The sequence below is a fragment of the Mytilus californianus genome, unplaced genomic scaffold, assembly GCF_021869535.1.
Source record: "Mytilus californianus isolate M0D057914Y unplaced genomic scaffold, xbMytCali1.0.p SCAF_11, whole genome shotgun sequence".
Lineage (NCBI taxonomy): Eukaryota > Metazoa > Mollusca > Bivalvia > Mytilida > Mytilidae > Mytilus > Mytilus californianus.
In genome coordinates this window covers 42,828,711-42,850,621 of record NW_026262593.1, presented here as the reverse complement: position 1 = coordinate 42,850,621, position 21,911 = coordinate 42,828,711, and the positions used below count along the sequence as shown (strand labels likewise).

General features: G+C 34.4%; 1 protein-coding gene across 1 annotated transcript in view; it reads left to right on the top strand.

Moving 5' to 3' along the window:
- Positions 1–9,960: 9,960 nt before the first annotated feature.
- Positions 9,961–21,911, top strand: part of LOC127720117 (uncharacterized) — a 42,968-nt gene continuing 31,017 nt past the window's right edge. The window contains exons 1-2 of the mRNA XM_052226536.1: positions 9,961–10,142; positions 21,027–21,305. Of these exons, the coding sequence (XP_052082496.1) occupies positions 10,037–10,142; positions 21,027–21,305 (385 nt within the window). The 5' untranslated portion in view covers positions 9,961–10,036. The remainder of the gene's footprint in view (positions 10,143–21,026; positions 21,306–21,911) is intronic.

Sequence of the window (21,911 nt, the reverse complement as noted above, 5' to 3'; positions counted from 1 at the left end):
GGTTGTGGCCTCGGGTTTTTCTGTCTTTCTCGTGGTGTTGTATGTTCAGATTAGTAGCAAAAGATTAAAATTAGCATGCATAGTGCAGGGTTCGGCATACTGAACTTTTTTTATTTTAATAACTTGCAAGTGAACATAATATATCACTTGTCTGAAAAAGACAACCACTAGTCGAAATTTTGTAATTGCTTATGAAATTTCTATATCACCATTTATGGACATAAAATCGTGTAAAAGTTTAAAAAATATTATTCACACGTGTTTGAAAGAATATGCAGCATGTGTGTTCGGTTATGTGTCGGTTTACTAATTCCCGCGTCTTGCAAATCTGGATTTTACATGATTTTAAGATTGATTGTACAATAATTTAATATAACTTTGTTGTTTTGTTATGAAAGGAAAAAGCGAAAACGCATCATGTTTTCAATATCAGAAACCTCGGTAAAAAGAAAGAATAGACAAAACAGTACCACAAAAGGGACGACTTTCGTTCCCTATTATCTGTAAGCACAGCTTCGGTGCTAGATGATGTTACTTACAATTTCTGTCGAAAACGTATTACAAACGGAATATCACATCCTCATTTGTTTATGGTGAGGTTGTTTATAGAGCCCGTTGATTTAGATATGATTCATTTAAATTTATCGATCATTTGAATACACTTATTCTATAAAGGTTATCAATTTAATACTATAATAAGATCTTTTAATATTGTTTTTTAACATTGATTTTGATACTGATTAAAACCTGTCTAAAATTGTACTCTTTTCCTTTCCACACGTATACTGTCCTACATCATGTCGATACTTATATTTTGGCATTACACGTGTTTTTCGCAGACTGTTTATGACGTAGTTACTAACTCAATCCATTGAATGTGTATTGACTTATATTTGAGATTCGGAAACATAACATATTTACTAGTTGTAATGCGTTGGCTTTGAGCTATATCTCAGTAACGGCGAGTACTCTTAGATCCGCACTTTGTTGTTTTTGGTCTTTTTATTAGTTGTATTTTGTTGCTTTGAATCGATCTGATAAGTTAAACATTTCGCTGTTACACCACTGTCTCACGTTAGGAAGGGGGTCGCAAACATTATGTTTAACACCGCCTCAAATAAGGAGACATAGTAAGATGCCAATGAAACAACTTCCCAACAGAGTCCAAATGACGTGGATTTAAGCACTATAGCTTAGTGAAGCAGGATCTGCTTACCCTTCAGGAGCACCAGGTTTTTGGTAGGGTTCGTGTTGCTCATTCTTTAGTTTTCTATATTGTGTTTTGTGTACTGTTGTTTGTCTTTTCGTCGTTTTTTGCCATGGCATTGTCAGTTTGTTTTTGACTTAGGAGTTTAGATGTCCCTTTGGTACCGTTTGCCTCTCTTTTATAATACAGACTTCAGCGATACACATACCGTAAATCCAGCTATAAAGACCCCGCCATGACAAATTGTGTAACGGCCTGATTTATGTACTGAACTATAAACGAAAAACAAATTTAACAGACAGCAACCATATACAACTACTGCATTAGAGGCTCATGTCTTGGAACAGTCACATGTATATAATGTTACGAGGTTAAACATGTTTGTGAGCACTCAATCCTCCCAATAACCTGGCAGAGATACGTAACAGTACAACATAAGAGAAAACTAAAAATCAATTGAAAATGGCTGACTCTGTCTGTCCCAAGTCGTGAGCCTGTATTTCAGTGGCTGTCGTTGGTTGCTGTCTATCATATGTTTGTTTCATGTATTGTTTAGTACATAAGTCTATTCTTCTTTCCGTTCAACTTTTTTCTATCTCATACTGTTCTTAAAAAGCTTGACAGAATTTTGTGAAACTTTCACAGAATTTTACTCATATGAAGTTCGTTTGCGCTCCTATTTTATTTCTACATCGGAATGACTTGTGGGTCTATTATTGCATGACTTTGAAATTTATCAAATCAGCACTCTATAGTACACGTTTATATAAACTTCTACTTGTAAAACACCTAACCAGAATTTAATGAAACAGGTAAAAGAATCTTCGCCGTGCGTATAACACAATTGTAAACCTTCTTTCTTGTTATTTCGATCCCAATCAATGTTTTTGTTTTTCCATTGCAAATCATGGACTTTGTCGTTGCTTTATCTGGAAGATGCCCATTGTTTTGTAACTCCTCCAAACCCCATATTTGAATCAGAGATCTATGTCTCTGTTAGAATTATTTAAACCTTTTCAGAATCTTAACCATATAATGCATGTCATTGTGCACTTCTTATTTGTTTTTTATCCGAACTAGATATCATTGAGATGGGAGCCATCTCTGTGGGCTCCGCTGTGAATAATGTGTGGTAAAAAATTTGTATCTTAATTATTGGACATGGGGTTGTCAACTGAAACCAAAGTTTATGACCTTGACCTTTGACCTAGGAAGCTGTACATAAATTATGACACACCTCTGGTGTTGGTTTATATACATGTCAAGTATAAACTTTGAAATCATAACGGTTCTCAAGATATAGAGCGGACACGATCTTTACCATAGGACATGGGGTTGTCAACTAAAACCAAAGTTTTTGACCTTGACCTTTGACCTAGGAAGTTGTACATACATTATGACACACCCTCTGGTGTTGGTTTATATACATGTCAAGTATAAACTTTGAAATCATAACGGTTCTCAAGATATAGAGCGGACACGATCTTTACCATAGAACATGGGGTTGTCAACTAAAACCAAAGTTTATGACCTTGACCTTTGACCTAGGAAGTTGTACATAAATTATGACACACCCTCTGGTGTTGGGTAATATACATGTCAAGTATAAACTTTGAAATCATAACGGTTCTCTAGATATAGAGCGGACACAATTTGTTACGGACGGATGGACGGACAGACGGACGGACGGACAGACTGATCACTATAGGGCGTCCGCAATTCGGCGGGGCCCTAATTATTTTTGGGTTTCCATAACTGAACATATCATAGGCTTTTATTAAGTTGGAAATAAAGTGCGGGTATCATTTTGTAAGATTTGCTCACAGTACCACTTTCTATTACCTGTGTGTATATCATCCATGGTTGTATTCGCCTAATTTGATATCACTTTGACCGACGTTCAACTTGGCCCACAAAGTTTGGATAAGATTAACACCCTCCTTCTGGTGGTGAAAAACTGAATGCATGGACGTCGTATCGGCTTGCTCTTGAACTATTTACAAAAAAAAAGGAAAACGACACATAATATCATCAATGGCGATTACGATGAAAACAATAAAGACTTGAAAATTTTATGAAAATTGTACAAATGGATCCATCAAATAAAAATTGAAGAACTCACACTTGCAAACTGTTAAAACAAAACATGAGAACGCCGTGATAATGATATAGATGGATAGTTGAACATATAATTCGGCTAACAACCTAAATCGTATTGCTCTGACAGTCTTTAGTTTTCTATGTTGTGTTTTGTATACACTGTTGTTTGTCTTTTGGTCTTTTTCGGGGTTTTTTTTCCATGGCGTTGTCAGTTTATTTTTAACTTATGAGTTTGAATGTCTCTTTGGTATCTTTCGCCTCTCTTTCGTATAACTTGGTCCATGGTATCATCCTCAGTACCGTCCGTTTGAAGTCCTTGTTCAATAACAATTGAAGGAACAAGTAACAAACACTTAGATTTGTGTTGAAATTCAATAAACAAATCTTCATTGTACATGAATATAATAAAATCAGAAACATCGTTATAAAGTATATTGAATCTTAACCTAATTTTGTTATATTCTGTGATATGTATTACTTATTGTTTTGTAGCTATATCACAGTAAAATTGACCATTATAGACTTCAAAGTGTGTCAAATCATGGAAGTTTTTATAAAAAAAAAAAACATCATTCTCAGGAGTAAATGGTGTAAACGAAAGGTTGTATAGATGATAGCGCTTGTTATTTTATTTTACCATGTCTTCGTCGTTGGTTCATCTAACAGATACGAAAAATATTTTAGTATGTGCATATTTGATCCAACATTCTGTTTTTTTTTTCACATTTACGTATTTGTGTTTGAGTTTTCTGCGTGTATAATTTCGGTTTTGAATGTCTCGGTGACAATCCTACCATTTGCATTTTATACCAATAAAGTAAATGAATTATGTATTAACTGGTCTACCATGGCCCCAAATCATTTCTTTTCTGCCTATACACTCATGTAAAACTGATTCCGCAAAAAGAAGAAAGGGACGTTAATCTCGGAAATTATTAATTTTATAGTCAGTCTAGGTTCTGTAAATTTACTGGTTCGTCCTGGTTTCGTTCAGGACGAGATTTATTTTCATTTATTCATATCCGAACAGTGGATGAAACTAGTCCAGCTAAGGTGTCTGGTGTTTTCACTTCAAGTTTGAGTATATTGAACTCATATCTTTGTAACTATGGCTTTGTTTGTATCATAATATTTTCTTCGCATGATCTTTGATGTTTTCAATTTGAATAGGCACATTCACACGTCAGTGCACTATTTTCGACATCCTTCATTAGAGAAAATTTTAAACTTCTGCACCTTCCAGTTCGAAACAAACCATGTACAAATGAATGTATAAATAATAAGCAGCAACACGCCTATCAGCAGCACCCTTGCCAAGACTTCCATGTCAAAATTTACAAATCAGCAAAATATCATGACTATCGTTTCAAATTACATATGATATAATTATAAATGATAACCTACATTATTGAAAACCTCTGATTACTATTTAGATATGTATAATACTAAGATAAACTATACAATACTTACTGAATGACACAACAAAATATAAAAAAAAAAAGATATCCTTCAAGAATCAATTTTAAGTATTCCTCAAATGACAAAGGAAAGTCACCAACTGTCTTTAACTTATTGATTCACTAACATCAAAAGTATTGGACGATCTAAACATTTCATATTATCTCGTAAATGATTCAAATATTTATACAGGTACATGTAGTTTTATCTAACTGTCAGTATGTGCTGAAAAACAAAATAAATTTTGATAAGAAAGTAAGGGTATACGTATAAACGTTCAATGTTCTAATTTTAGGGCGGTATCATTACTCAAGCCTTAAACTATCAAGAAGTTCGTGAGTGAGTGCGTCCGTCTGTTTGTGTTTTTTTGTAAGAAAGATGTTCATTGCCAAGTATAGCAATGATCTAGACATAAAGCATATCCCAAGATGATATGGGAAGTCGTTACCTATTAGGACAGAACTTCACTATCAAAAACCGGTCCCCTCCCCTTCACGTAACCTTGGCTAGCGAAGAAGATGAATCAAAAAGTGATTGTGGATAAGAAGCAGACATGTAGAAAGCACTTTTACCAACATTGTAAGCAGATAACGAACAGGAACATGTTTATATATATGCCCTTAAATGTCACGATTTTTAAGTCTTTGAAACTGGGATAATATTTTTTAAGAATGGTAAATTCATACATGCAAGGCGTAGGAATGCCAAATGCATGAATATTTAAGGTCTAGAAAAAACGATTGAAATAACATACCATAAAACATCAATGTTTTTATTTTGTTCTCTTTGTCATTCGTTCTGATCGTATGCAAGCCAGGGCCATCCAGTAAGGTACATAATGACGTCATTTTTAGGATAGTGGTGATGGAGAGGGTAAGATAACCATCAACGTACAATTATTTCAGAATGAGTCCGAGTGGGTTGATGTTACATTGACGTGAACTCGGAACTCCTTTTATTCAAAATCTGATGCAAATGATTTGCGCTTATAGTGTTGTTCGTCATCTCCGTGTAACAGTAAGGTCTACAACACGTAACAATAGCACAAACTTTGCTGCAAGTTTAATATAGAAATAAGGAGATTTGGTATGCTTGTCAATGAAACGACTATCCACAAAAGACCAAATGACGTGGATTTTAGCATACCATATCTTGCTATTTTCATAATGAAATTGCTTTATTTCGAACCTCTTGTTCGTTTTGCTCTATCAAACTGTATAGTGTATGCTCTTGTAATTTCAGCCCGTTTCACGTCAACTTTTTTCCTGGCGTGACTTTCCTATGCGAGAATTTGGATTGGGGGGGTCCTTAATTTCTTTATTCTTTTTTCTATTTCGTCTGTTTTTCTCTATTCTTTAGTATTCAACTGCTTTTTTTGTCCATTATATACTCTATTCTGTAAACCACATCCAGACTCTCCCATAGGGGGAGGATTGAGATCTCAAAAAACATGTTTAACCCCGCCGCATTTTTGCGCCTGTCCCAAGTCAGGAGCCTCTCAGTGGCCTGTGTTATTCTTGTATCATTTTTAATTTTAGTTTCTTGTGTATAATTTGGAGTTTAATATGACGTCCATTATCACTGAACTAGTATACATATTTGTTTAGGGGCCAGCTGAAGGACGCCTCCGGGTGCGGGAGTTTCTCGCTGCATTGAAGACCCATTGGTGGCCTTCGGCTGTTGTCTGCTCTATGGTCGGGTTGTTGTCTCTTTGACACATTCCCCATTTCCATTCTCAATTTTATCTCCTATAGGTTAAGGGTTTATCTCTTGACATAACATGCGTGTGGATTTATCTTCTTCCTCTCCTATCTTCTGTTGTCCCAATATATTTGTTTTGCCTGTTTTATACTTTTCTGGACCTCTTTTCCTGAGTTGGTATCTACCGTATATCTTGTGCCTTTGGTAATCCGTATTTTGATAATATTTGTTTTCAGTCTGTTTATAAAACTGTTCTCATTTGGTGGTGTCATACACAATGGATATCTATAATTTGTATTCAATAGTAGACTACTAGTATGGTCTTCCCTATAGATACCTATGGATCTTCATAATGCTGGCACTGTTGTGCCAATATATTCTGCTCTACTTCTTCGTCATTGTAATTAATTGTTCTTTTCTCACTTCCGGATAAGATTTCATACTCTGCCTCAAAATCATATTTTAAAGGTTGGTTGGTCCAGAATCTATTTATTCTATTTTTAAGTGTGTTTAAAGTTTTAGCTGCAATAACTTTAATATAGTTAGTATAATTCCGCCAAAAATATCAGAGTACAAGTTTAGTCAACAACAGCCTGCTTCGGTTCTACCACAAAGATAGCATATAAACTTGCTGTACGGTGTGTCTGTCCTCATTTTTGACTGCAGATCTATAGTTGTAGTCTCAGTGGTATTTTTCTTCTCTATACCTTATAGTCAAGTTATTTCATATGTTTATCATGTTTTCGGGAAAAAAACAACGGGGGAACAATTCCTGACGTGCATGTAGTTCTGCTCCAATTATAAAGAAAATTGTTCTGGCTTTTATGAGTCTATTATATGATGTTTGTCCATATGCATAGTTGTAATGATCCCTGAATGAAATGTTTCAGTTTTTTGGCTCCATTTTTATCATCTACCAGTTTCACTGAGAAGTTCTCACATTTTCTTTTTAATGGCACTAAATCGGATTTAAATTTGGGTTCATTATCACTAGGTCTTAGTTTCCTCGTATTGTCATACTATATATATAGCAATGATTGTACTTCGTACTTACGACTCACTGGCAAGCTAAGTTATGTCATCTGCGTAGATAGGTACCACTACTGTACGTTGATGTTGTCTATTCTAGGTCCTCTCTAGTACCTCAGTTCTCGTTCGAGGCAAGCAAAGTTATGTCATCTGCGTAGATTGGTACCACTACTGTATGTTGATGTTGTCTATTCTAGGTCCTCTCTAGTATATCAGTGCTCGTTCGACACAAGCAAATTTATGTCATCTGCTTAGATTGGTACCACTACTGTACGTTGATGTTGTCTATTCTATGTCCTCTCTAGTATCTCAGTGCTCGATCGAGGCAAGCAAAGTTATGTCATCTGCGTAGATTGGTACCACTACTGTATGTTGATGTTGTCTATTCTAGGTCCTCTCTAGTATCTCAGTGCTCGTTCGAGGCAAGCAAAGTTATGTCATCTGCGTAGATTGGTACCACTACTGTACGTTGATGTTGTCTATTCTAGGTCCTCTCAAGTATCTCAGTGCTCGTTCGAGGCAAGCAAAGTTATGTCATCTGCGTAGATTGGTACCACTACTGTACGTTGATGTTGTCTATTCTAGGTCCTCTCTAGTATCTCAGTGCTCTTTCGAGGCAAGCAAAGTTATGTCATCTGCGTAGATTGGTACCACTACTGTACGTTGATGTTGTCTATTCTAGGTCCTCTCAAGTATCTCAGTGCTCGTTCGAGGCAAGCAAAGTTATGTCATCTGCGTAGATTGGTACCACTACTGTACGTTGATGTTGTCTATTCTAGGTCCTCTCTAGTATCTCAGTGCTCGTTCGAGGCAAGCAAAGTTATGTCATCTGCGTAGATTGGTACCACTACTGTACGTTGATGTTGTCTATTCTAGGTCCTCTCAAGTATCTCAGTGCTCGTTCGAGGCAAGCAAAGTTATGTCATCTGCGTAGATTGGTACCACTACTGTACGTCGATGTTGTCTATTCTAGGTCCTCTCAAGTATCTCAGTGCTCGTTCGAGGCAAGCAAAGTTATGTCATCTGCGTAGATTGGTACCACTACTGTACGTTGATGTTGTCTATTCTAGGTCCTCTCTAGTATCTCAGTGCTCGTTCGAGGCAAGCAAAGTTATGTCATCTGCGTAGATTGGTACCACTACTGTACGTCGATGTTGTCTATTCTATGTCCTCTCTAGTATCCCAGTGCTCGTTCGAGGGCTTTTTATAGTGTCATTGTAATATCTCTTGTTTAATACGGTTGATAGTTACGCACCTTGTTTTAACCACTGTTCCTGTCATGATAAACTGATCGCATAAAGCATTATTCAATTTTACTTAAACTGTTACATTTGTGTACATGTTTCTCAATAGAATCCAAGCAGGTGATTCCATGTTTTCCATCATGAAACAGGGTTTGTTAAAAAGTATTTCGGCTGGCATGTTTTTAAAATGCTCAAATAAAATTCCATTGCAGCTGCTGGGCTCTTTCCATATTTCAGTTTTGTGCGGCCCTTTTAACTTCCTTTCTGGTTGTTGGTTCTATTTCATAATTTCTGTTCCTTTTTATTTGTCCAATTATTTCGGCTTTGTGAATTTTTGTGAGTGGATATTCATGTAAGTTTATCAAAATGATATTTTCAACTCTCAAATGTATCCTGTTTGTAATAAAAAAAATCATGATATTAATGTTTTCTTTCTTGGAATGATACCGTTGGATTTGAACAGGTATGTGCAGTAGTTAATTGTCATTCTCTGAAGACTTAATTATTTGATCCATCCTTTTTTCCTAGACCATTCTCGTCAAGTTGTCTTTGTGTTGGCGTGATTTACTGGTGTCTTTCAGTAGTTTTGACAAAGTTTCCTGTTTTATATATTCGTCACCTAGTGATTTCCACTGATTCGAAGAAAACTTTAAGATGTGAAATTTTGAAGTCACTGGCAAATTTCATTATTCAAAATTCGTTCTTCTATTGTTGTTTTAAGTCGTCTGTGTTTTATAATTTGGTATGGAGTCGTTTCCTACCAATTTTGACAAGATAACTTTTCTATTTCTTTAGTGAATGCAATCGGAGGTTATTGGTCAATTTCAGTCAGTGTGTCACAAAAAATTTAAAGGAACAGTTGACGACAAAATTGACATTGTAAGCCTTGGTACGGAAATTAATAATACAGAGATTGGCAACTTTTGTGTTATAGTAATCTCACATTGGTAACTATCCAATATTTGGCTGATTTTACATCCAAATAGATCTAATAGGATGATTAGATTGTGATTTGCCATGATTTGTCATTCAATATTTATCTGCAGTATCTTAAATTTTAACCGTTTCTTTTTTTTGTTCTTTAAAGTTACATTATCTGTCCAACTTCGAAAAAAACTGAGACTATAACTCAGTATTTATAACCATAAAAAAAACCTATAAGTAATAATTCTGAATATCCGCAGAATAAATACCCGACATCGTTTCACTTTATATATTTTTGAACCGGAAGTGAAAAATATTGAAAACACACAACACGTGGGGAAACAAATATTTTTCATAATTTCAGCAATAAATCATGGGTAGAAAGAGAGATTTGACGGGAGATGGGCCAAAGAAAGGTCCTGGTAGAAAGGCAAAGAAGCAAAAACCTCCGCAAATGCCGAAGGAACTGAAAGAAGACGGTATGTACATACACAAAATAGGACTTAAATTTTAAAAGGAGATGTTTTAAAAAGGTTAACTTTAACCTCAGGCACAGGGGCTTGTTCAGTGGGTCAGACGAGGTTTTACTGTCAATTGCGGTCGCTATCCTATATAAAATGGCATGTTTTAAGTCTGAGAAAGTATCGATTTTGTGTATAAATGCTCAAATTTTTAGAATAGGGATTTATATCAATATATTGTCACCATACTTTTGACTAACCCTTTGACTGCTTTTAAAGTCCAGCTGTGTTGCCAGACAAGCTGGGGCCATGGGATGTCCAAGCTCGTCCCATATCAAAAAGTGGATATTTCACTGTATTTGCCTGTCCAAAATGGATGCGCCTCTTTGTTGCTTCTGGAGCAGACTGACGGCCTTGGATCCATATAAATCGGGCCTCAATTTGTTCATTTTTCATTTATCTCTTCATCTACCTGCTACTATTTATTTTCTCATATTTGGATAGGTTTCACAGTGACCCATCGATTCCGGCATTTAAATGTTTACTTTGAAAGATTATCATGTGACCAACGAGTGTGTTCCAATTGTTATCATGTTTGGCTAGGAAGGTTCAAGGCCGAAATTAGCTTAAAAATTTCCATACTTAAGTCTCGAGGCCTTGAAGTCTCTCGTAACTTGACGTCCATTTGAAAATGAAAGTTAAAATGCCGGAATCGATGAGTCACAGTGAAAACTGTCCTAATATGAGAAAATAAAGGGTGGCAGGTACAAATGTAGATGAAACTTACAGAAATGAAGAGATACAAATGAAAAATGAACAAATTGAGGCCCGTTTTTATGGATCCAAGGCCATCACGGCTTCAGTCGGCTCCAGAAGCATCAAGGCGTCGCATCAATTTTGGACGGGTAAATATCCACTTTTGGATATGGGACAAGCCCAGCTTGTCTGGCAAAACAGCCGTTGGATGTCAGAGCAATCTCGGACTAATAAAGGTATAGTGCACGGTTGGAAAAACCCTTATGAGTATTACCCAGCCCAGTGTTTAAATGGGTAATAAGAAATACTTGTCTGAAACTGTAAGATGATTGATCAGTGATCAATAACAAATACAACATATAAAAGATATTATAAGACATGCTATTTGAATTTATAAGTTCTCTTGTTTGAGACTTATTATAAAGTGTATAAATTTGAGAAAGTATTGGTCCAGAAACTCAAGAAATAAATGTTTTTTCTCATTGCTGAAGGCTGTACAGTGACCTTTAGTTGCTGACATCCACCTCATTTGGAACTTGGTGGATAATTGTCTCTTCTTCAATTATACTAAATACATATACTTGTAAGGAAAATCACTATAAATGTAACAATTATTGTTCATTGCTAAAAAGTGTGCTACATGTAAATGTACATGTACATCACTAATTTATATGTAATTACAGATTTGTTTATATTACAATATCTAACATTTTCATCTCTTAAAAGTAAAAGTGTGGGTGACATGTCCCCTTTGCGTGTTTATTTAGCAATATGAATTTACAGTTATTAAATTTTCAATTCACTAATACCATACACAAAAACGAATTTTTTCAAACTTTGGATTTATTAACTTAAAGCTTGGATTCAGTAAGGTATCCAAAAATGTGCGAAGCTTAATTGTTTGCTGCTTATATCATGTATATAGAATTATTATAAAAAAGGAAGAAATAGAATATTTAATCTCTGAAACTGACTTTCAATGTTTATCTGTATAAAATGCATAAAAAACACATATTGTAGTTTCATAATATTATTGCTAAATATATAGTATATATTTAGCAATAAAATTATGAAACTACAATATGTGTTTACTATTTTGTGTAAAAATAAACTGAACAAATCATATTGCCCAGTATTACCCATTTCTGGGAGTATTGCTCAGCCTGGGCATTCCCACCTGGGTTTTCCCACCCTGGTATAATGTTGTAATGACAAATATGAAGCCAGAAAATGCAGTTTTAAGATCTAGAGGTTTTCTGAATTCCTTTGCACAATGTTCATGATGTTAAAGATAAATTTCAGGTAGGACACAAAGTTCATTCTAAAAACATCGCTGTCAAAGGCCCTTTAAGGGTTAAAGTTCATCATAACAATTTTACAATATTGGCTGTCTACATCTCAAAAAAGTCTCTGAGTATTAGACAAACCTGTGCAATTGGAAAAGTTTTAAAGGCCTAACATATACATTGTTCAAATGCAAAGGGTCTATTAAGAACCATGACATAAGTACTAAATAAGTCATTCAATACGGTGTTCATTAAAAACATTTACATGTGCAGATTAAAATTATGCTCTTCTTGCTTGCGTGACTACTCCATTAAATAAGATGTCAGGCTGTTCTTGAATGTCTCCACCTCATCTATATTTGACAGTTGTGTTCATAAACTGTTCTTGTCTTTGGTGGTACGAGGAAAGAAGCTGTATTTGTAAGTGTTGGTTGATGTTTGCCTTGTCATCTGCATTTTGTGTTTCAGAAAGAAAAAAATCTTATTTGGATTTTGATGGGCATCTTTTTTAGCTCACCTGACCTGAAAGGTCAAGTGAGCTTTTCTCATCACTTGGCGTCCGTCGTCCTGCGTCCGTCGTCCGTCGTCCGTAAACTTTTACAAAAATCTTCTCCCCTGAAACTACTGGGCCAAATTTGACCAAACTTGGCCACAATCATCATTGGGGTATCTAGTTTAAAAAATGTGTCCGGTGACCCGGCCAACCAACCAAGATGGCCACCATGGCTAAAAATAGAACATAGGGGTAAAATGTAGATTTTGGCTTATATCTCTGAAACCAAAGCATTTAGAGCAAATCTGACATTGGGTAAAATTGTTTATCAGGTCAAGATCTATCTGCCCTGAAATTTTCAGACCAATCAGGCAACCCGTTGTTGGGTTGCTGCCCCTGAATTGGTAATTTTAAGGAAATTTTGCAGTTTTTGGTTATTATCTTGAACATTATTATAGATAGAGATAAACTGTAAACAGCAATAATGTTCAGCAAAGTAAGATCTACAAATAAGTCAACTTGACCAAAATGGTCATTTGACCCCTTAAGGAGTTATTGCCCTTTATAGTCAATTTTTAACTATTTTTCGTAAATTTTTGTAATCTTTTACAAAAATCTTCTCCTCTGAAACTAATAAGACAAATTTAACCAAACTTGTCCACAATCATTATTAGGGTATCTAGTTTAAAAAATGTGTCCGATGACCCAGCCCGCGAACCAAGATGGCCGACATGGCTAAAAAATAGTACATAGGTAAAATGCAGTTTTTGGCTCATATCTCTGAAACCAAAGCATTAAGAGCAAATCTGATGAGGATAAAATTGTTCATTAGGTCAAGATCTATCTGCCCTGAAATTTTCAGACCAATCAGGCAACCCGTTGTTGGGTTGCTGCCCCTGAATTGGTAATTTTAAGGAAATTTTGCAGTTTTTGGTTATTATCTTGAACATTATTATAGATAGAGATAAACTGTAAACAGCAATAATGTTCAGCAAAGTAAGATCTACAAATAAGTCAACTTGACCAAAATGGTCAGTTGACCCCTTAAGGAGTTATTGCCCTTTATAGTCAATTTTTAACCATTTTTCGTAATTTTTTGTAATTTTTTACAAAAATCTTCTCCTCTGAAACTACTAAGACAAATTTAACCAAACTTGTCCACAATCATCATTAGGGTATCTAGTTTAAAAAATGTGTCCGATGACCCCGCCCGCGAACCAAGATGGCCGACATGGCTTAAAAAATAGTACATAGGGTAAAATGCAGTTTTTGGCTCATATCTCTGAAACCAAAGCATTTAGAGCGAATCTGATGAGGATAAAATTGTTCATCAGGTCAAGATCTATCTGCCCTGAAATTTTCAGACCAATCAGGCAACCCGTTGTTGGGTTGCTGCCCCTGAATTGGTAATTTTAAGAAAATTTTGCAGCTTTTGGTTATTATCTTGAATACTGTTATAGATAGAGATAAACTGTTAACAGCAATAATGTACAGCAAAGTTAGATCTACAAATAAGGCAACATGACCAAAATTGTCAATTGACCCCTTAAGGAGTTATTGCCCTTTATAGTCAATTTTTTACAATTTTCATAAATTTTGTAAATTTTTGTAAATTTTTACAAAGTATTTTCCACTGTAACTACCGGGCCAAGTTCATTATAGATAGAGATAATAGTAAGGAGCAAGAATGTTCAGTAAAGTAAGATCTACAAACACATCACCATCACCAAAACACAATTTTGTCATGAATCCATCTGTGTCCTTTGTTTAATATGCACATAGACCAAGGTGAGCGACACAGGCTCTTTAGAGCCTCTAGTTATAGATAGAGATAAACTGTAAACAGCAATAATGTTCAGCAAAGAAAGATCTACAAATAAGTCAACTTGACCAAAATGGTCAGTTGACCCCTTAAGGAGTTATTGCCCTTTATAGTCAATTTTTAACCATTTTTCGTAAATTTTTGTAATCTTTTACAAAAATCTTCTCCTCTGAAACTACTTGGCCAAATTAAACCAAACTTGGCCACAATCATCATTGGGGTATTTAGTTTAAAAAATGTGTCCGGTGACCCGGCCAACCAACCAAGATGGCCGCCATGGCTAAAAATAGAACATAGGGGTAAAATTTAGATTTTGGCTTATATCTCTGTAACCAAAGCATTTAGAGCAAATCTGACATGGGTTAAAATTGTTTATCAGGTCAAGATCTATCTGCTCTGAAATTTTCAGATGAATCGGACAACCTGTTGTTGGGTTGCTGCCCCTGAATTGGTAATTTTAAGGAAATTTTGCTGTTTTTGGTTATTATCTTGAATATTATTATAGATAGAGATAAACTGTAAACAGCAATAATGTTCAGCAAAGAAAATTCTACAAATAAGTCAACTTGACCAAAATGGTCAGTTGACCCCTTAAGGAGTTATTGCCCTTTATAGTCAATTTTTAACCATTTTTCGTAAATTTTTTTAATCTTTTACAAAAATCTTCTCCTCTGAAACTACTAAGACAAATTTAACCAAACTTGGCCACAATCATCATAAGGGTATCTAGTTTAAAAAATATGTCCGATGACCCCGCGCGCAAACCAAGATGGCCGACATGGCTAAAAATAGTACATAGGGTAAAATGCAGTTTTTGGCTCATATGTCTGAAACCAAAGCATTTAGAGCAAATCTGATGAGGTTAAAATTGTTCATTAGGTCAAGATCTACCTGCCCTGAAATTTTCAGACCAATCAGGCAACCTGTTGTTGGGTTGCTGCCCCTGAATTGGTAATTTTAAGGAAATTTTGCCGTTTTTGGTTATTATCTTGAATATTATTATAGATAGAGATAAACTGTAAACAGCAATAATGTTCAGCAAAGAAAGATCTACAAATAAGTCAACTTGACCAAAATGGTCAGTTGACCCCTTAAGGAGTTATTGCCCTTTATAGTCAATTTTTAACCATTTTTCGTAAATTTTTGTAATCTTTGTCAAAAATCTTCTTCTCTGAAACTACTAAGACAAATTTAACCAAACTTGGCCACAATCATCATAAGTGTATCTAGTTTTAAAAATGTGTCCGATGACCCCGCCCGCGAACCAAGATGGCCGACATGGCTAAAAAATAGTACATAGGGTAAAATGCAGTTTTTGGCTCATATCTCTGAAACCAAAGCATTTAGAGCAAATCTGATGAGGTTAAAATTGTTCATTAGGTCAAGATGTACCTGCCCTGAAATTTTCAGACCAATCAGGCAACCTGTTGTTGGGTTGCTGCCCCTGAATTTGTAATTTTAAGAAATTTTTGCAGCTTTTGGTTATTATCTTGAATATTATTATAGATAGAGATAAACTGTAAACAGCAATAATGTTCAGCAAAGTTAGATCTACAAATAAGTCAACATGACCAAAATTGTCAATTGACCCCTTAAGGAGTTATTGCCCTTTATAGTCAATTTTTTACAATTTTCATAAATTTTTGTAATATTTTCCACTGTAACTACTGGGCCAAGTTCATTATAGATAGAGATAATAGTAAGGAGCAAGAATGTTCAGTAAAGCAAGATATACAAACACATCACCATCACCAAAACACAATTTTGTCATGAATCCATCTGTGTCCTTTGTTTAATATGCACATAGACCAAGGTGAGCGACACAGGCTCTTTAGAGCCTCTAGTTCTTGTTCCTGCAGATACTTTTTATACGACCGCAAAAATTGAAAATTTTTTGGTCGTATATTGGTATGACGTTGGCGTCGTCGTCGTCGTCGTCGTTGTCGTCGTCGTCGTCTGGCGTCGTCCGGCGTCGTCCGAAGACACATTGGTTTTCGCACTCTAACTTTAGTTTAAGTATATGGATCTCCATGAAATTTTACCATAAGGTTCAATACCACGAAAGGAAGGTGGGGATTGATTTTGGGGGTTATGGTACCAACAGTTAAGGAATTAGGGGCCAAAAAGGGGCCAAAAATAAGCATTTTTGTAACTTCCAGACAATAACTTGTGTGTAAGTGTATGGATCTCTCTGACATTGTACCACAAGGTTCCATATCACAAAGGGAAGGCTGTAATTGATTTTGGGGGTAATTGCCTCAAAAGTTTAGGAATTAGGGGCCAAAAAAGGGGCAAAAAACAAGCATTTTTCTAGTTTCATGACAATAACTTGTGTGTAAGTGTTTGGATATTTCTGAAATTGTACTACAAGGTTCCATATCACAAAGGGAAAGCTGGAATTGAGTTTGGGGGTAATTGCCCGAAACGTTTAGGAATTGGGGGCCAAAAAGGGGCCAAAAATAAGCATTTTTCTAGTTTCCAGACAATAACTTGTGTTCAAGTGTATGGATCTCTCTGAAATTGTACTGCAAGGTACCAAACCACAAAGGGAAGGCTGGGATTGAGTTTGGGGGTGATGAATCATAAGGGGGTTCAAAAAATTGGGGGGGGGGGGGGGGATTTTTTTTTTTCTTTTTTTTTCTTTTTTTCCTTTTTTTTTTCTTTTAAAATTTTCCATTTTAAGTTGGTTATTTCTGATTAATATTTAAAAGCAAATAATAATGATATGGTAGGAGATACACACCAAACAGGATGTGTAAATTATTATATAATAAGTATTGTGCAATAGCAAGAAATTTTCAATTGCACAGTATTGCACAATTGCAAGAAATCTTCAATTGCACAGTATTGCGCAATAGCAAGAAATCTTCAATTGCACAGTATTGCACAATAGCAAGAAATATCCAATAGCACAATATTGCGCAATAGCAAGAAATTGTAAATTGTACAGTATTGCACAATAGCAAGAAATATTCAATTGCACAGTATTGTGCAAAAGAAGATACTTCGTATAAATTGCTTATTTCTTGATCAATTTCAATGGGGTTTTATTCTTGAATTCTTGGGGTTCTTTAATATGCTGAATCTAACCGTGTATTAAGTTTTTGGATTTTGGGTCCCGTTTTTAAATTGGTCCACATTGAGGTCCAAAGGGTCCAAAATTTAACTTTGTTTGATTTCATCAAAAATTGAATTATTGGGGTTCTTTGATATGCCGAATCTAACCGTGTATTTAGATTCTTAATTTTTGGTTCCGTTTTCAAATTGGTCTACATTAAGGTCAAAAGGGTCCAAAATTAAACTTAGTTTGATTTTAACAAAAATTGAATTCTTGGGGTTCTTTGATATGCTGAATCTAAACATGTGTTTAGATTTTTGATTATGGGCCCAGTTTTCAAGTTGGTCCAAGTTGGGGTCCAAAATTAAACTTTGTTTGATTTCAACAAAAATTGAATATATGGGGTTCTTTGATATGCTGAATCTAAACATGTATTTAGATTTTAGATTTTTGGCCCAGTTTTCAAGTTGGTCCAAATTGGGGTCCAAAATTAAACTTTGTTTGATTTTAACAAAAATTGAATTTTTAGGGTACTTTGATATGCTGAATCTAAACATGTATTTAGATTTTTGATTATGGGCCCAGTTTTCAAGTTGGTCCAAATCGGGGTCCAAAATTAAACTTTGTTTGATTTCAACAAAAATTGAATATATGGGGTTCTTTGATATGCTGAATCTAACCATGTATTTAGATTTTTGATTTTTGGGCCCCGTTATCAACTTTGTCCACATTGAGGTCAAAAGGGTCCAAAATTAAACTTTGTTTGATTTCATCAAAAATTGAATTCTTGGGGTTCTTTGATATGCTGAATCTAATCATGTATTTAGATTTTTTATTTGTGGACCCGCTATCAAATTGGTTCATATTGAGGTCAAAAGGGTCCAAAATTAAACTTTATTTGATTTCATCAAAAATTGAATTATTGGGGTTCTTTGATATGCCAAATCTAACCGTGTATTTCAAGGTTGGGCGGTATTTACCACCCCCGGTATTTACCAGTGGTATTTACCGGTATTTACCGCCCCGGACAATACTCCCTAAGTGGTCAATACTGGCAAATACTGGTCAATTGAAATTTTCATGCTTCTTTTGACTGACTTATCTATCAATTCTAGTAAAAAAATGGTTGATGAGGGAAAACTTTATTCCTTTGGCATGATTCAATTTATAAAAATGAATGATATTGGTATGTTATTAATTATTAAAACATTAAAAATGACTAATTTAGTTCTTAGGGGTATTGATATTGCATACTTTTGGTATACATATAAAATTGAGCAGCTATATCAGTTATTCTAACATGTATAAATCAAGATATTTTTTTCTTGAAAAGGTTTGAATTTTACAGGTAAATAGAATTACAAGTGACTAGCAATATAGATTATCAGAACATTACCTATTATATGGCTAACAGGTGTCAAAAGTTTAATTACTATAACAACTGTCCCCTAATAAATGATGACATAACAGGAAAAAAGTCATAAAAGTGATTTCTAAAGATTGTTTTAAACAATGAATTAATTCCTGACTATTCAACAGCATGATAAAAATGTTCTAAATGCAGGAAATGTTCTTTTTAATAAATATATAACATATATATATATAAAACAATTTAAAAAAAAATTTTAATTGCATCTTTCAAAATAACTGTTAAGAAAATCAGATGTTATATAGTCTCTCTTAAGTGACTGACTTCATGGTGTTAATGACTATATCTGCTGTATGATTAAATTAATATTTGATAAATCTTCATTAAACAATGTTCATGAACTAATTAATTGTGACTTTTTGTCTTATTACAATGTAGTAAATAAGTGACTTTCTGCCTTGTGACTATATCTATCCATTTACCAAGTAATTGACCTGAGGTAGGGACTAGTTTTATAGTAAAGTCCTATCAAAATTTCAATTGACCAGTATTTGCCAGTATTGACCAGTATTTGCCAGTATTTCCCGGTATTTACCAGTATTTACCGCCGGCATGGTCAATACTAGTATTGACCGCTTTTTTGCCAACCTTGGTGTATTTAGATTTTTAATTTTGGGTCCCGTTTTTTAAATTGGTCTACATTAAGGTCCAAAGGGTCCAAAATTAAACTTAGTTTGATTTTAACAAAAATTGAATTTTTGGGGTTCTTTGATATGCTGAATCTAAACATGTGTTTAGATTTTTGATTATGGGACCAGTTTTCAAGTTGGTCCAAGTTGGGGTCCAAAATTAAACTTTGTTTGATTTCAACAAAAATTGAATATCTTGGGTTCTTTGATATGCTTAATCTAAACATGTATTTAGATTTTAGATTTTTGGCCCAGTTTTCAAGTTGGTCCAAATTGGGGTCCAAAATTAAACTTTGTTTGATTTCAACAAAAATTGAATATATGGGGTTCTTTGATATGCTGAATCTTACCATGTATTTAGATTTTTTATTTTGTGGGCCTGCTATCAAATTGGTTCATATTGAGGTCAAAAGGGTCCAAAATTAAACTTTGTTTGATTTCATCAAAAATTGAATTATTGGGGTTCTTTGATATGCCAAATCTAACCGTGTTTTTAGATTTTTAATTTTGGGTCCCGTTTTTTAAATTGGTCTACATTAAGGTCCAAAGGGTCCAAAATAAAACTTAGTTTGATTTTAACAAAAATTGAATTCTTGGGGTACTTTGATATGCTGAATCTAAACATGTGTTTAGATTTTTGATTATGGGACCATTTTTCAAGTTTGTCCAAGTTGGGGCCCAAAATTAAACTTTGTTTGATTTCAACAAAAATTGAATATATGGGGTTCTTTGATATGCTGAATCTAACCATGTATTTTGATTTTGGACATTGGACCATAATAGGTAAATTAAAAAAATTGAAGTTCTTAGACCACATTCTTTCTGTGTCAGAAACCTATGCTGTGTCAAATATTTAATCACAATCCAAATTCAGAGCTGTATCAAGCTTGAATGTTGTGTCCATACTTGCCCCAACTATTCAGGGTTCGACCTCTGCGGTCGTATCAAGCTGCGCCCAGCGAAGCATTTTATTCTCAATTTTATATATATATATTATTAACTCATTATTTTTCTGCCATAACTGGATATCACAAATGTTCCCTTTATTATACAGATCAAATCAAGGAAATGGATCAACAATTGTTTTCATGGAATGATTGTCTAATGGTGATATTTACCGTATTTGTTATACTTTCCATGGACTTCAGACTATCAGTAAACAGATGATGTTGAACCTTGTGCCATTTCATTAGACTATACCCCACTTTTCCTTTTTTCCATAAATAATTTCATCATAGATACCAGGATTAAAATTTTGTACGCCAGACGAGCGTTTCATTTTTGGGTTTCTGACTGACACGTACCCCAAATTTTCTTGTATTCATATATATTTGTTGAGCGTTTCCTTATCCAGTCCTTTAATAGAATCTTCAAATAAAAACATGTTTTTGGATTGCATTCAATATTTATTACTGTGATAATGTTGTAGATGATGACAAAGAAGAAAAGAAGCTTAGCAGCAGACAAAAGAAAAGATTAAAGAATAGAATTAAAAAACAAGATGACAAAAAAGAAAAATTAAGACAGAAGAAAGAAGAACAGAAAGCTAAGCAGACTGCCAAAGTTAAGGACAAAGGTCAAAATAATTTAAAGATGAAAGATCAGAATGTATCAAAGAATATAAAGGGAAAGCCTAAAAATGTCCAAGGAGTCAAAAGAAAGAAAGAGGAGATAGAAGAAGAGGAGGAAAATTCTGATGAATCAGAAGGTAACATTAATTCTGATGAATCATGATAATTATATCTACTTCCACCAAAACTTGGCAGAAGGTTAAAAGGGGCTAACATTGCTCTTCTGTCTGCTATAATTTTATTTTTTCTAATTATTTTCTATTCATGTGAAAGGTGATTTTTCAGCAATATGACCTAAGTTCTCACAGACCTTAGATGGCCAAAATTACTAGAAATAGAAATTTAAGGCAAAAACCAACCAAGAATCACTGAAAATTCTGTAATTGAGGAATCATCGCTTTGGGGAGATGATGTTTGGTCCACTTTAATAGTTTTAGTTGATGACCTATAAAAATAAGGATTTAACAGGCTTGCAGTTTTAAGAAATAAATTAACAAACAAATGAGCATTAAAAAATCGATCCCAATAGTTGTTTAAATCTATTGTATATACTAAACTGTCGAGAAATAATACTACCATGGTTCTGAATCAAAATAATTTTTTTGACATGGTACGTTTAGAGAATATTTGAATACCCAGTAACCATCCTTATACATGTATATAGAAACAGTTTTGTTCTCATTGATAATGAAAAAAGTTTTCATTCTGTTGCTAAAATGTTCTGATGTTAATACATAGAAAAA